At 42.3% G+C, this 13,253-nt stretch overlaps 1 protein-coding gene across 8 annotated transcripts in view; it reads left to right on the top strand.

The window, feature by feature from the left end:
- Positions 1–385: 385 nt before the first annotated feature.
- Positions 386–13,253, top strand: part of COL14A1 (collagen type XIV alpha 1 chain) — a 129,864-nt gene continuing 116,996 nt past the window's right edge. For 5 of the 8 annotated variants that reach the window (XR_012833729.1, XM_075743419.1, XM_075743415.1 and 2 more), the window contains exons 1-4: positions 536–649; positions 3,765–3,880; positions 9,597–9,713; positions 10,804–10,947. Coding sequence is in view for 7 of the 8 variants with exons in the window: in XM_075743419.1 (XP_075599534.1) it covers positions 3,793–3,880; positions 9,597–9,713; positions 10,804–10,947 (349 nt within the window). In the remaining variant the exon portion in view is untranslated. Of the gene's footprint in view, positions 650–3,764; positions 3,881–9,596; positions 9,714–10,803; positions 10,948–13,253 lie in introns of all 8 variants that reach the window. The other 3 variants (XM_075743420.1, XM_075743417.1, XM_075743416.1) reach the window with 2 other exon arrangements.

Raw genomic sequence — 13,253 nt, 5'->3', positions numbered from 1 at the left:
TGCCCATTGCGGTGTCCAAGCATAGGGCAAAAATGTGCATAGGTACTATGACACATTTAATCCAGGGTTATACTAAGCCAGACAAGTACTGGAACACTTTAATATAAATATTTCCCTGATGAATCATTAATCTACACATCCCAATACCCAGCACTGGGGGATACTTGCATTCTAAGCCATACTGCAGAGCAACCTCCTTTTCAATCATTTAAAAAGAAGTGAACGAGTAACTTCGGGGAGAGGAAAATGAGTTAAAAGGTAGCAAAACCGGAAGAAAGAGGACACCGCGGAGCACAGCACCTGCGGATGTAAGGCTGCCCATAGACCCCGCCACCCAGAGCCCGCCCCGGCCCTGCCTCCCCGCGCACCTGGCCGCGCCCCCGCCGCGGGGCTCAGGCTCGGAGGGCTGGATCTCAGGCATCGCTCATGCCTCTTTTTTTCCCCCCCTTCTTTCCACCTTCTGCTCTATAATTGCCCGCCTCCTTTCTCTATCCTTTTGCCTTATCAGATGCGGCGCAGCGAGGGGAAGAGCGGCCAGAGGGGAGGGAAGCGGTTCTCCCGCAGCCGCCTCAACACCCACAGCCTCGCGTGAAAAGGACGGGCCGCACCCCCACCGGCTGCTCCCCCGCTGATGCCCGCACAGGTCGGTGTGAGCTCCTCGAGGGCTGGGGCGGGGGGTCAGGGGCAGGAGCGGCAGCGCTTCCCACTCACCTGCCCGGCCACCCCCGCGGCGGCCGGAGCGGAGCCCAGGAGAGAGAGTTGGGTGCGGGAGGAGGAGATGGAGGGGTGGAAAGTGGCGAGCTTGGGGCGGGGAGCCCCTTAGAAAGTCCTGCCAAAGCCTTACATTTAAAAATCATGATAATTAAAAAATAACCAGTCACACTTTAAAACGGAGGGTCTGGTTGCTGCCCGCGTCCCCCCGCGGGTGCATCCTCCTCCTTTCCGCGGCGCGTCGAGGCAGATCGCTTCGCCCCGGCTCCTCACGCCCGGCGCCTGCAGGGTGTTATTTCAGCGGGCGGCTGCCCGGGCAGGCGAGCTCACCCCCGCTGCGGCACGCTGCTGCCGACGGGGGTTCCCGGCGGGTGGCCCCTGCGTCTCATGGGGCCCGTCCTTCGCCTCAGCTCGGCGGAGGCAACGAACTCCTTTGCTGTCCTTTTCTTAACATGGAGGGGAACTCTCTTTCAAACGGGAGGCCCGGGGGTGCTGGTGTCGGGGAACGCCCCAAAGAGGAGCCGGGGTGCTGGGAGGTCAGGCGCGGCCCCTCAGGCTAGGCTGGAGCGGTGTCGCGGGGCTCTGGAGACGCGAATGAAACGCGCCCGCCTGGTCGTGGCACCGCCGGCGGGTCTGCGAGAGCCGGGATGGCGTCCCCGCCTCGCCGCCGGCCCCCTCCGCCGCCTTCCCGCCCTTCCCGTGTGGGGGCGGCGGCCATGGCGGCGGGCCCGGCAGCTCCCTCGAGGCCGCGGTGGTGCCGGGGCAGGTCGCACTCTTACTTTCGGCCAACGGGACGTCGACTCGAGAAACTCGTGCCTGTTCCCAGGCAGCGGGCGGACGCAGGGTCACGCTACTCCATAACGAACCACCGAGATAGGAGAATTAACCCCTGGGTTCCTGTCCAGGAGAGCAACGCTAACTTGCCTGCCTTGGGGAGGGGTGCCATGGCAGTGCTGGCGCGGCTCTGCCTCCTTGCCAGGGCTGGGTGCGCTTCCACAGCCAGGGTGGTACGGAGCATGAAGATGTATGTCACATTTGTCCTGGGCTGGGAGGTCTCCAAGGCAGGCTGTTACCTCAGGAGAAGGTGTTCTGGTGCCCATGCAGACATTGCAGGCTGGTGGTCGGCCTGGAGCCCACCTGGGAGAGGAGCTGTTAGTGCACGGGGAGTGGGACTTAGCTCATGGGCAGGGCTCTTGGGCTGGGGGCTTTGGTCTCTGCTGTCAGGGCTACTCTGTCAGGTAACTGCTTTACCAAATAGTTACTAAAAGGTGAAATATATAAAAAGCAGGCAGAACATGATATTTATTTTTATTCTCAGATGGTGTCAGCCACAAGGTGGCTGCAGACTGGTGGTTGCCTATCCTAATTAAGTGAATCTTGGAAGTGCAGGCCATTGCAGAGGTGAATTTGCGCCTAGTTTATCCAGCAGCAGTTGTATATATCCCAATAAATCTTACTTCTCTGTGGGATGTTTTTTCTCTAAAAGCAGCAGTAGAGAGTGTTTCTATGCAGGATTACCTGTCAGTATTTATAGCCCTTATTTGGAGGAGGGTTTATATCAAATCTAGCAGATGAGGTATTGAGCCGCCACTGTGAGTAAGTATTTTAATGTCTGGGTTATTACATGGAAAGAAATCCACACATCGTTGGTGGTGACTGCATTGAAGAATGAGTTGTGTGCTGTTCTTCGAAGAGTCTACGTTTACTTGCTCCAGGTTGTATTCCTGAGTGAGGAGAGAAGCCTCGATACCCAATGTGAGATATGCAAGGGGTGTATTTCGGACTGTTTAAGACTTAACTGTCAGTTTTTCCTATTGCCTGTCACTAGGCACCTGTCTGCTGATTGTGCTGGCTAGTCTAGATCCAGTCCTTGGGTGTCTGACAGTGTTCATGTAGTAAGAAGCCTGGGCACTTTGCTCAGGTTTCTGAATTCCATCTGGAGGATGTGTCCTAAGAACTGGGCATAGCAACACCTAAGTTTCTGGTGCACGTCTTTGTTAGTGGATTGAGCTGTTTGGCTTTGTCTTGAGAGGCTTATACTGTAAGAGATTGATTCAAAAAATATATATATATATATATATAAAAAGTAGTGTGAAATTTGTTGATAATTTGGCTGAAACTTAGATAACCTCCTATGAGGATGGAATTCACAATGATTAAGCCCCTTGTTGTTTCTAGGTGGCATATCAAGCATTCATGACTAGGATTTGCAACAGTAGACCTACCAAATCCTGGGATAACTATGGTAAATTGTAAATGCTTGGAGAGAAGGAGATGTAGGTCTTATCCACTTATCTGTTTAATAATGGTTGAGGTACTTCAGTCTGCCTTTTATATTAGATAGTGGTTGAACCGCTTGCTTTGTGCCTTCCTCAGAAGACAATGAGAACATGGAAGGCAAATTCAATGATGGTATTTGGGGATATTAGAGAAAATGTTACAGGAGGTAAATGGGAGGGACTTGCAACACAGAAATACCTAAACCAAAATTTACCAAAGTAAACCTTCAAGTGCTGACTCTTTGTTGACAGCAAGAAATCTACTATTAATTATCTTAATTTAATTATCTGGTAAAATACTAACAGGAGAGGGCAGCAAAAATTCTTCCTGGCCCAGAAAAATCGACTAAAACTAGTGCAGTAAAGTTGGGTGATAGATAAACATTTATAAGCACAATGTTATGAACATATTGATGTATCTTGAGGGGTGCTTCTATATATGTTGACTAACTGTACTGGAAGGCGTTAAAGGCCAAGTTCAGATAATGACACTTGTACTGCTGTTAACAGCTTCTGTGGACAGATAAATTGCCCCTTCAGGAACTTGTTCATTGGCACCAGAATTGCTTCCTGTAACCCAACTAGTTCACCTAGGACTACCTTGAGTGTTCATATAGTGCTGCACTCTGAAGTGTTGATGTTTCTAGCTGATTAAGTTAGAGTAAATATTATTTTATTTTTTTAATGGAATCCAGATTTTGCCCACACTTTTCATTGACGTGGATGCCTTATCTTTGCAGGTTTAATAAGTCTTTTTGTTTCATGTGTTTTCAGACCTGCTGATAGTGTGTGTATTGAGAAGATGCTTTGTCGGTATGAGATACAGAGCTGTTTCTTCTTGGCTTTTTTAGCTGTCACAGCTTTCTTCATCAGTGATGCCCAGGGCCAAGGTAAGTCATAAATAAGATGATGGAGCTTTTCACTTTGATGTGCAGAAGTAGACTTTCTTATTCCAAATGCAAGTGTTACTTCCCTCTTAATAGGATGTGGATCCAGCACTCCTGAAATGAAGCAGGAGTTTTGCTACTGATCTCAGGGGTGGAGTAGAACTATGTGTTCATGTGTGCTCTTTGAACCTAGTATCTCAAATGGTATGAATCTTTTTGCAAATTCAGGTGTCTCAAAATGAGTTATAGGGAACAATTTTTTTTTTTTTTACTCTTATTTATATGAAAGTACTGATTGGAAATTGCTGTGACTGTCCTCTACATAATCAAGTAAGCTTGAAGGACCAGCTATGGTACTAAGCTTGTATGGAATATATATTTTTCTTTGTTGGAACAGTAGCTATTGTAACACTTACATCATACAGTATTGCACAGGACTGTTAAATGTCACAGACTACTTCTCCAGCTTTTTTTTTAAATCTCCTTTGTGGGTATTAAGACACTGCTGAGATTGTTAGGCTTAAGTTCTTGTTGGATTGTATTGACAGTGGTTTGACTTCTAGAGAAATCCTATCGCTTGGGGAAGAAGGGAGGAAGAATGCCAACAAGTTTTTATGATTTCTAAAGAAAGATGTTTCTCTCAACTTGTATATTTATGTAATCCCTTTGATATGAGACTGCATAGGCATAACTGGGAGCAGAATTTGATCCTGGGGCTCTTCTAAAGCATCTTGTATAATGCATTATTCATGAGCACATTCAGAGACTAGTGGCAACCTGAGGCTTTCCAAGTTCTGGTAAATGCAAGTAGCAGCGCTGTCCAGTCTGCGTGGCACTCAAGTGCTCGGGAAGCATACTGTCTTGGATGTTTGCGAATCTGTGAGTGTTTTACAAGCCTCTTCCAGAACTTAGGGACACATGTAAGCAGTAATATTTAATGTGGGCGATGTGAGGTGAATGAAGAAATACATGTTCCCAATGTTCAACACATCAATTCTGGTCAGAAATGAGGTCCAGAATGTTTGTGACTTAATGAGCCAATAAAGCAAAGCATATGGTTAGTCCTTTCTCTATGTATTTCAGTCCTAATACATATGGTTAAGATTTGCAAAACAGGGTTAGGGATTGAGATCCATCTCCAGAAAGTTTTGCAAAATTCCTTGAGCTTGGAAACCATACTCTTCCCCGCCTTTTCCTTTTCCTTTTTTTTTTTTTTCATTTTGTGTTTTTTAACTTTGATTTATTTGGGCGTATGTAAGGGAGAAAACTCTGAAACTATTAGTACAATGAAATGAAGGTCAGAGAGAGTTTTTTCCACAATCATCACACTAGCAGAAGCTAGAGTCGATGTACTTGATGAATAAGGAACAATACTTCCCTTGTTCTTACGCTCTTTCAGCAAGCATCAGCTGCTGAATGCTGTCAGCAGTGTGATACGAAGCTAAGTGGACTATTGCCTTGGCCCAAAATGACTATTATGTTATTGAATGAGGTGATACGAAGTCTCTATTCCATGTTCGCAGAATAAAAATACCTCTTGCTACCCTTAAAGTAATAAAATGTGTCTCAAATCCTTTCTTTTCTCAAGGTTGCCACCCCTTGCAGTAAACTCTTCATGCAGCAGGCTATTTGCAGTTTAATTTAGCACTAACAGTATGTTTGTCCGTTTTAAGAAACTGTACACTCTGCCAACATGTAGGAAGAGCAGATGTTAGTTCCAGCTTGTGTTTCCTTCCTTTGGCAAAGATGCTCAGGTAAAGGTGTGTAATGTGACTTCTTGGAAAGGAGAATGTTTGGGAGACTGAAGTCAACATGCCTGAAGCTACAACTTACTCCTCCAACCAAGGAGTTATCTGCGTTGAGCTACATGGTTTTCTCTCATTTATTGCCTGAACACCTTATAAACCACAAAGTGCCATTCAGTTTTTACGCAACAACAATTATTCTTTCATCGCTGCTGTTTCTTCCTTATTCAGCATAATGTCACTTAAAGAACAGTAACCAAAAAAAAAAAAAAATCCAGCTTTTGTTCTTATGTTCTATTTATATTCTTATATGGTACACAAAAATAGTGTTGGGCAAGAAAAATACTTTAGAATTTTCCATTTATTCATCAAGTATCTTGCTTTAAGAATTTTCCTTCTGTATTTAAAGATGGAAACTTTTCTTTGTGTAGCAATAATTTCCATATGTTACTAATGTAATTGCAGTGCATATTAACTTGTTCAATTCTTATGACAAAAGTAAATTTGAAGCCACAAAGTTTAGTTACTATCCAGTCTTAGAGTACTGGATGTCTTGGAGAGCTACACATGTGCAATTTATGGTATTTTTCCTTTCTATTAAGACCATGAATAGTTCAAAACAATCTTTCCCTAGTTGTCCATAAGACTCATGTATTTGGAGTGCTAATTTATCTGGTGGCATAAACCAAAGCCTTGAACCTGTCTGTAGTTTTCTTTTGGGTGACTGCTCTAATGTTGCTGACGGCCATTCACTTGTGCATTCCTGTAAAACCACTTAACAAGCTCTAGCTACTGATTTTTATCAGTTAACTGACTCAGCTTGGATTAATTTTTTTCCCTTTCTGCAAGAAGTGAGATTTTGTTCCACAGACAATAAAGGTCCAAAGAAATAAAGATATCCTCTTCAGGTTGGTGAATGTGTAGTAATTCCCATCAATATTTTGTTGTCTGTTCAAGTGTTAGATTTTTAACTTCCTTAGCTATATGTACTTTTCTATGCCAGAACATTAGTCTTTGCACAACTAAGAAACAGTTGAGTATCTGTCTGGTAAATAATTCTTTTCTTCCTTATGGCTAATTGCTGCATGGGAATGTCCGTTCCCCTGCGCTGCCACCTTTGATACAAAAAGTACCCAGTGACATTGACCAGTTATGTAAAGACTATTCTGGCACAACTTTTCTAGTCTTTCACATTGTAACTCTGTAGTAAACAGAAAAACTTTTGGTGATTGTGTCCTTCTTTGCTTGTAAAATCTGTGATTGTTTTTTAGGGGCTCCCAAAATTTACCTGGTTTGGTGATGGCTAATAGCAATTAGGCCAGAACTATGCTTCTTTGTTAGATGGTGCTTTCATAAACTGTTAAGTTGAAAATAGGATGGAATGGAAGGAAGAAGATGGCAGAGAAAATGAACTCTGAAAATCTAAGACAAGATTTTTTTGTTAGTCCTTGGTGTTACTTTGTTGCTCTCTGCTTAGCCTCTTAATCACCATACAAATTTACCACTTAATCCTAATCAAATGCATCATTTTTACACTTGCATACTGTCATTGTTCAAAAGTTTATTTGCTATTCCTTTGATGAAATAAATAATAAAAGGGATTGCTATTTTGCAAACTTCTAGGTATGATTTGTCACTCTTGGTTCGTTCAGCCCCAATTCATTGTGATTTATGTATAGCTCAAAGACAGAATGAGTCTTGAGAATGAATTAAAAGCTGTAATCCATAAATACAGTCTGCTTGGCTTTCAAAACTTTTTGCCATAGTCTCTGTCATTTTATTACAATTATAGCATGCTGAATGTTCTTGCAGAAACCTGCCCAGCAAAACATTTTGCAATATGAGGGCCAAATTTTCAAAGAACTGATTTTGTATTTGCAGTGATGCCTTCATGCACTCTTGCTTGCAGCTTCTCTTTCTCTAAACTTGAGGGAGGTGACAGGCAGTCTGAAGACGAGGTCTGACAAGATTGTGCCTAGCAGCTGGGGAAGTGCACTGTTTGGGTGTAAGACCAGTGCTGCGAATCTGAACGCTTTTGAGTGTGCAGAATTGGTGTGCTCCCTGCTGTTTCTGTCCCCTTGCCTCTCTTCTTGAGCTTGTTCTCTGAAGTCTTGGAGAATGTGGAGGTGTTACTAAGCTGTTCTTGGTGCTTATGGACTCTCTTTTTTGTCTTCTGGTGTTAAGTCCATCAAGGCAGAGAACTGCAGAACTTGCCTTTGGTCTGGCAAAACTGTCCCTTATGGATTGAGAGGCTGGATGCAAGGGAATGTATCTCTTGTATTAAACCTCCAGATTTCTACTTCTAAGACCTAAAATGTTTTTAATGATAGATGACGTGACAAAAATACTACCCCAAATCTCAAAAAAACTACAGCCTGCTTCTTTCCTCCTTCTTTTTTCCCCCAAGCTGTTGGAAAAAGAAGCACGTAGGAAAAAGTAATCAGTTCAGGACAGGTCTTTGGCTGCTGCTGGTGCCAGAGCTGCATTCACTGTAGCAGGTCAAATGGAGAGGCCAGAGACTGTTGGCTAGCACGTTCTGCCTGTTGACTCAGATGCTCCGTATGCTGTAATACTGAAATCTCAGAAATATCATGAAAATGGTTGGTTTGTTGTATCTAGTGGACCAACAAACTGTGGGCATGAGCCTAGTCAATTAAGAGCTATCTTGGACCCTGGGGAAAAGAAATTGCCACTAACCCCCTTCAGATAATTTCCCTTATTTCTTACACTTACTATCAGAAACCTTAAGGGTAGTAGTGGCAGAGACAGCAAGGGTTTGGATAATAAAAAGAAAGTTCAGGGAGCTGTGGGGGTAGTGAGAAGAGGAAGGGTAAGGCTGGTGGAAGAGTTTAAGTTTTCCTAGCCCTTTCTGTTGTTCAGCCTCTGGGTAGCTTCCCTGGCTGCTGTTCCCTTTAGATGAGTTAGTTCTAGGAGCCAAACCCTATTCAAATGTATGAAGGTCTCCCCTTATTGACAGCCTGGGGTACCACAGGCTGCACAACTAGCAGCTCTGCTTCAGCTGTTTGCTCTAAAGGAGGGATGTGGCTTCCTGAAGCAGAGCAGAAATGCTATTCAGGGTGTTGTCCAGCATCAGTGGAGCTTGCCTGAGCAGAGGGATGCAAAGCTGTGAAAAACTAGTTCATGTGTATAGACACCAAGTTGCTAATACTGCAGTAACAACGTAGAGTGGATTTTCCATTTGTTCCTCTGTGTGTTGCTTCACTGAAGTATCACCTCTTTCTCAATCATGTCATGCTTTTATTCATTTCACCTGCTGCTCCTATTTGAAACCTAGGTGATGGCACAACAGAACTAGAAGCCAGATTTGCTTACCAGCCAGATTGCCCCCGTCTAAATCTTGACTGGCTTGTGCATGCCTGCTAGTCTTGATGAGACTGAAGCAGCGCTTGCAGCTGGGCAAGTCTGTGTGCTGCCTAGGCCAGGTTTGCAAATTGGGCAGCCGATGTTCCCTTTGCCTTGTGCATGCCTATCTTTCCTCTTGGTTATTGTGTCTTCACAAGGCTTTGAAAATTTGGCCCTGAATGATCTTAAATGTGGGGAAACACCCACGGAAACGTGAAGTAAAGGAGGCTAGGTAATGCATATTGTCAGTGTAAGCAAGGAGAGCAATTTTAATTCCCATATATTAACAAAGAGCATTTTTATTACCAGCTTTGCCTGCTAAACTAGAGTCTTAACATCTAACACTGTTTGTCCTTCTGTCCTCTGCTGTTAGGTTGTTAGTCTGTTTTTATAAAGAGTTAAATAAAAGGTATGTCTGAGGGAAGTAGTGCACCTGGGGATGTCATTTTACAAACTAATAAACTGATGTATGTGACATTTTGAATAACTTGCATCCTTTATCAGTAAAATTTTGTGTCGTCTTCCTATATGTGTTTATTTTTGTGTTTGTTCAGAATCGGTGCTTGCTTTTTATTTGAATTTAAAATGTTGTTTTCTTTCCCGACTTACAGTGTCCCCACCAACAAGACTAAGATATAATGTAGTCAGTCCTGACAGTGTACAGATTTCTTGGAAAGCCCCCAAGGGGCAAATCACTGGATATAAGCTTCTTGTCACTCCAAGTTCAGGTAAAACAAAACTCTGTATTTTCTCTTTCAAGGTGAAAGGTCTGCCTTCCTAAGGCTGAACAGCTTCTCAGAGGCTAGTGTTGTCCTTCAGGACTAAGGACCTGTGAGCAAGCTGTGGATAACTGAGTTATCCACAACAAATGTTGGTCAATAGAGGGTGTTCATAGGCATAGAATATGGGAATCAAATGCTTAAGGTAGAAACACGTGGATGCTAGTTACGCTTCATATGTAGTCATTGGGAATTGTCGCTGATCATCTGCTTTTACCTTTCTTTTAGTGGGATGTAGGGAAGCCTAGGAAGTGTTCAAGGGAGAGCCCATTTCAGTCAAAGATTGGAGGTGGATCGCCCTGGGCCTTCTCCCATAGTGAGCTCCCCAGCAAAAACTAAAAAGATTTTAGGCTAAACTTCAAAAAATCCCAAACAAACCACTTTTAAAAATCTTTTTGAATGAAAGCTTGAAATGTGAAGATAGCCAACAATGTGGCTCTATCAGGCTACCTGTGTAGAGGTACTACTTCTGTACATATTTAAATTTATATAGAGATACACTTTTAACATACAGCTAAAATGCATATTTGTATACAATCTTTAGATGTATGTGTACGTATATATAGAACTGTTTAATATTTGTATTTATACATGAGAATTTCCTTACCCAAAGGAAGTGGGCAAAGAGGGTGTTCAGAGATGATGTGGGTTTGATGGGATCAGAACTGGCAGCCAGTCACAGAGCAGTGTGAAAGCCTGTGGGTATGATATTACCAAACTTGACAGCTTTTTGTCAGATGCTTCTTTCTGAATTAATAGTTTTGCTGGGCACCGTGGCTATTCCATGAGGCCCAGATACAAAGGCTGATTGACTGATCTGTTGTAGAGTGTTTCTATCCAAGAAAACTAATCTGTGTCTTTGGTCAGGCTGCCTGACTTCTTGCTTTTCTGGGATGCCCTCTGGCCTGGCTGGATGGATAATTCTAAAAGTGGGAACGCTTGGGTCACTGAGGTAGTTTTAAGTCATAACATTTACTGTGCTATAAGAAAAGCAAACAAAATTATGTATTTGTGGGTTATTTTGTCTTTTCTCTTATAGGTGGAAAAACCAATCAATTAATTCTTCAAAACACTGCAACCAAAGCAATTATTCAAGGTCTTATTCCAGATCAGAACTATGCCCTTCAGATCATTGCATTCAGTGAAGACAAGGAGAGTAAGCCAGCACAAGGCCAGTTCAGAAGTATGTGTCTTTTTATGCCCGACATGCAGAATTTATCTGATGTTTAATGTAACTTACAAAATTGCAACAAAGTCTGACACAAGGGGGGACAATGGAAAAACAGTTTCTTCTATGGTGAAAGGCTAATCAGAGCCACGGATTTTATCTGATACATATACAGCTGGACGCCTGAATTGAGCCAGTGGCTCTTGCACAGGAGATTGTTGCTTTGAGCTCTTTGTTTCCATTGGTTTAGAATCCCTTTCTTCACCATGCCATTATGAAATTAGCTGGTATCTTGTGGAAGAGAATCTTCAATGAACAGAAACAAGAGAGGAAGTGCTATATTCTGATATTTAAACATTTCCTTCCCTTTGTCTGACTTTTTATTAAAACATTCTTATAGCCGTGCCAACTAGCAACTAGTTGCTAGTTCAATGATACTATGAAAGGCTAAATTCTTACTGGTCTTCAGCTGTCAAATATATTTACAAATTATGCTTAAGACCTTTTTATCTGACCTATACAGCCTTTTAATGTCTATGTCATAGTGATATATATGTCATAGCTGATTTGTCCTGATCTGCATCTTAAACAGTTCAGTTAAATATGATCAGTGAAGATTTGGTTGATAAAGACAGAAATGTGACAGTCTGGAAGTACAGTTGAAAGCCTACTGAATTCCTTTGACACTGAATATTTCTCACCGTCATTGCTAAACCACCTTTCTCTTAGAACCAGCACAAGATAAAATATGCTGACTGCTTGATGTGGTGTGTGTCAAAGTCTTTCTACCTTTTCATCGCTGCAACTGTGTATTTACTACTTTAAGTTCTATCCCGGTTAGGAAACCCACAAAACCACAGATTACTTTAGCATTAAAGAGCAGCCCACAGGAAGCTGCACTAACTGCTATATTATTAGGTGTGGCTAGTTTTCAAACTACCTCTATTCTTCAGGAAAAGCAGAGCCAGCAACTTGATTTTTGGGGGTTATATTCCATTTAGTATACTCTTTCTTTGCTGCAGGTGAAAACATGTAGTCACATGAAACTCCAGCCTCATTAAGTACAATATGATACCTTGCATGAGTAAAACCAGATACAGCATGTATACAAATCCTTCTTTTTTTTAATTTTGCTATCCTGTATTCATATATCATATATCCTGTATGATTTTTTCTCCTTCTCTGACAAGTGGTCAGTAATTCTTGAGATGAAAAAAGGACAAACATATACAAAGCCTGAGACTATCCTCTGGTTTAGTGCATTGGAAGTATGTTTTTAATGCTGCTGAGTTGTAGCTGATGTGCAAAGAAATCTCAAGCCTACAATAAAATGTTACTGTTAAAAGAGTATTCCTCTTTATATAGCCAGATATACTTTCTTATTCTAGTGCTGCTTGTAAGTTGTTGTACATAGTATGTGATTAACAAAGATCACTAGGGAATTTTTTCCTTTTAAAATGCAGCTGTAAAAACATGCACTAGAGAAGTCTTTTATCTGTGTAAATTTGTGAGTAAAACTGGTGTCATCTTGTCTGTTCTTCCTAAGTGGTTAGAATTTTGACAGTTAGAAATGGCTTTTTCAAATCCAGAAATCTTTGTCATGATATGACCAACTTGTCTCCTGTGAGCATTTACAGACTTTTGTACTGTTTCTCTGGAGACTTGCTCTGAATAGCACTACCATTAGAGGAGGCCGTCAAGCAGCTCCTTAGCTTGCTCTTAGACTTTTCTCAAAGGAATGCTCTTAGAAGGCTAAGCAATGGCATCCTCTTTGACTAGTATTATTCTGGTAATTTCACCTCTTTTATTTTAGTTGGAGACTTTAGGTAAGGATTAAAGCCAGACTTCTGAGTAAGACCTGGCGTTATGGTGGCTTTAACTGTAACCCAGCTAATAACCACGATCTACCTTGGTAAAAGCTGACTCCTTATCAAGCTTGTGGACCTGAATTTGCTTCTGAATCAGTTTCACAACTGTTCACTAAACGTAGAGGTGATGTATGGGTACATACGCTGTGTTAATAAGGAGAGGAGTCAAAACTTCAGTTATTTTCACCTGGACTGTGAGGGCTTGTAGGTTCTGTAGAGGGTTATCACGCTGAGAAGGTCACGCTCATATGTTTGACAATGGCTTGTTATCTTCCTAAGACCTTAGGATGGTCTTGTGATTATGTTTTGGATTGGAACTTTGAGCGCTCTTGGCTGTTTCAGATATTCCATATACTGTTGGGTAAATTAGCAAAATCCATTTGACTTTGGTCCACTTCTGTAAAACAGAATACTTGTATTTTCTATTTTATATCATGTTTGAAGAGACAGATA

The sequence above is a fragment of the Balearica regulorum genome, chromosome 2, assembly GCF_011004875.1.
Source record: "Balearica regulorum gibbericeps isolate bBalReg1 chromosome 2, bBalReg1.pri, whole genome shotgun sequence".
NCBI classification, from domain to species: domain Eukaryota; kingdom Metazoa; phylum Chordata; class Aves; order Gruiformes; family Gruidae; genus Balearica; species Balearica regulorum.
The sequence above is the reverse complement of the archived record's forward strand: the minus strand, read 5'-3'. Positions and strand labels throughout refer to the sequence as shown.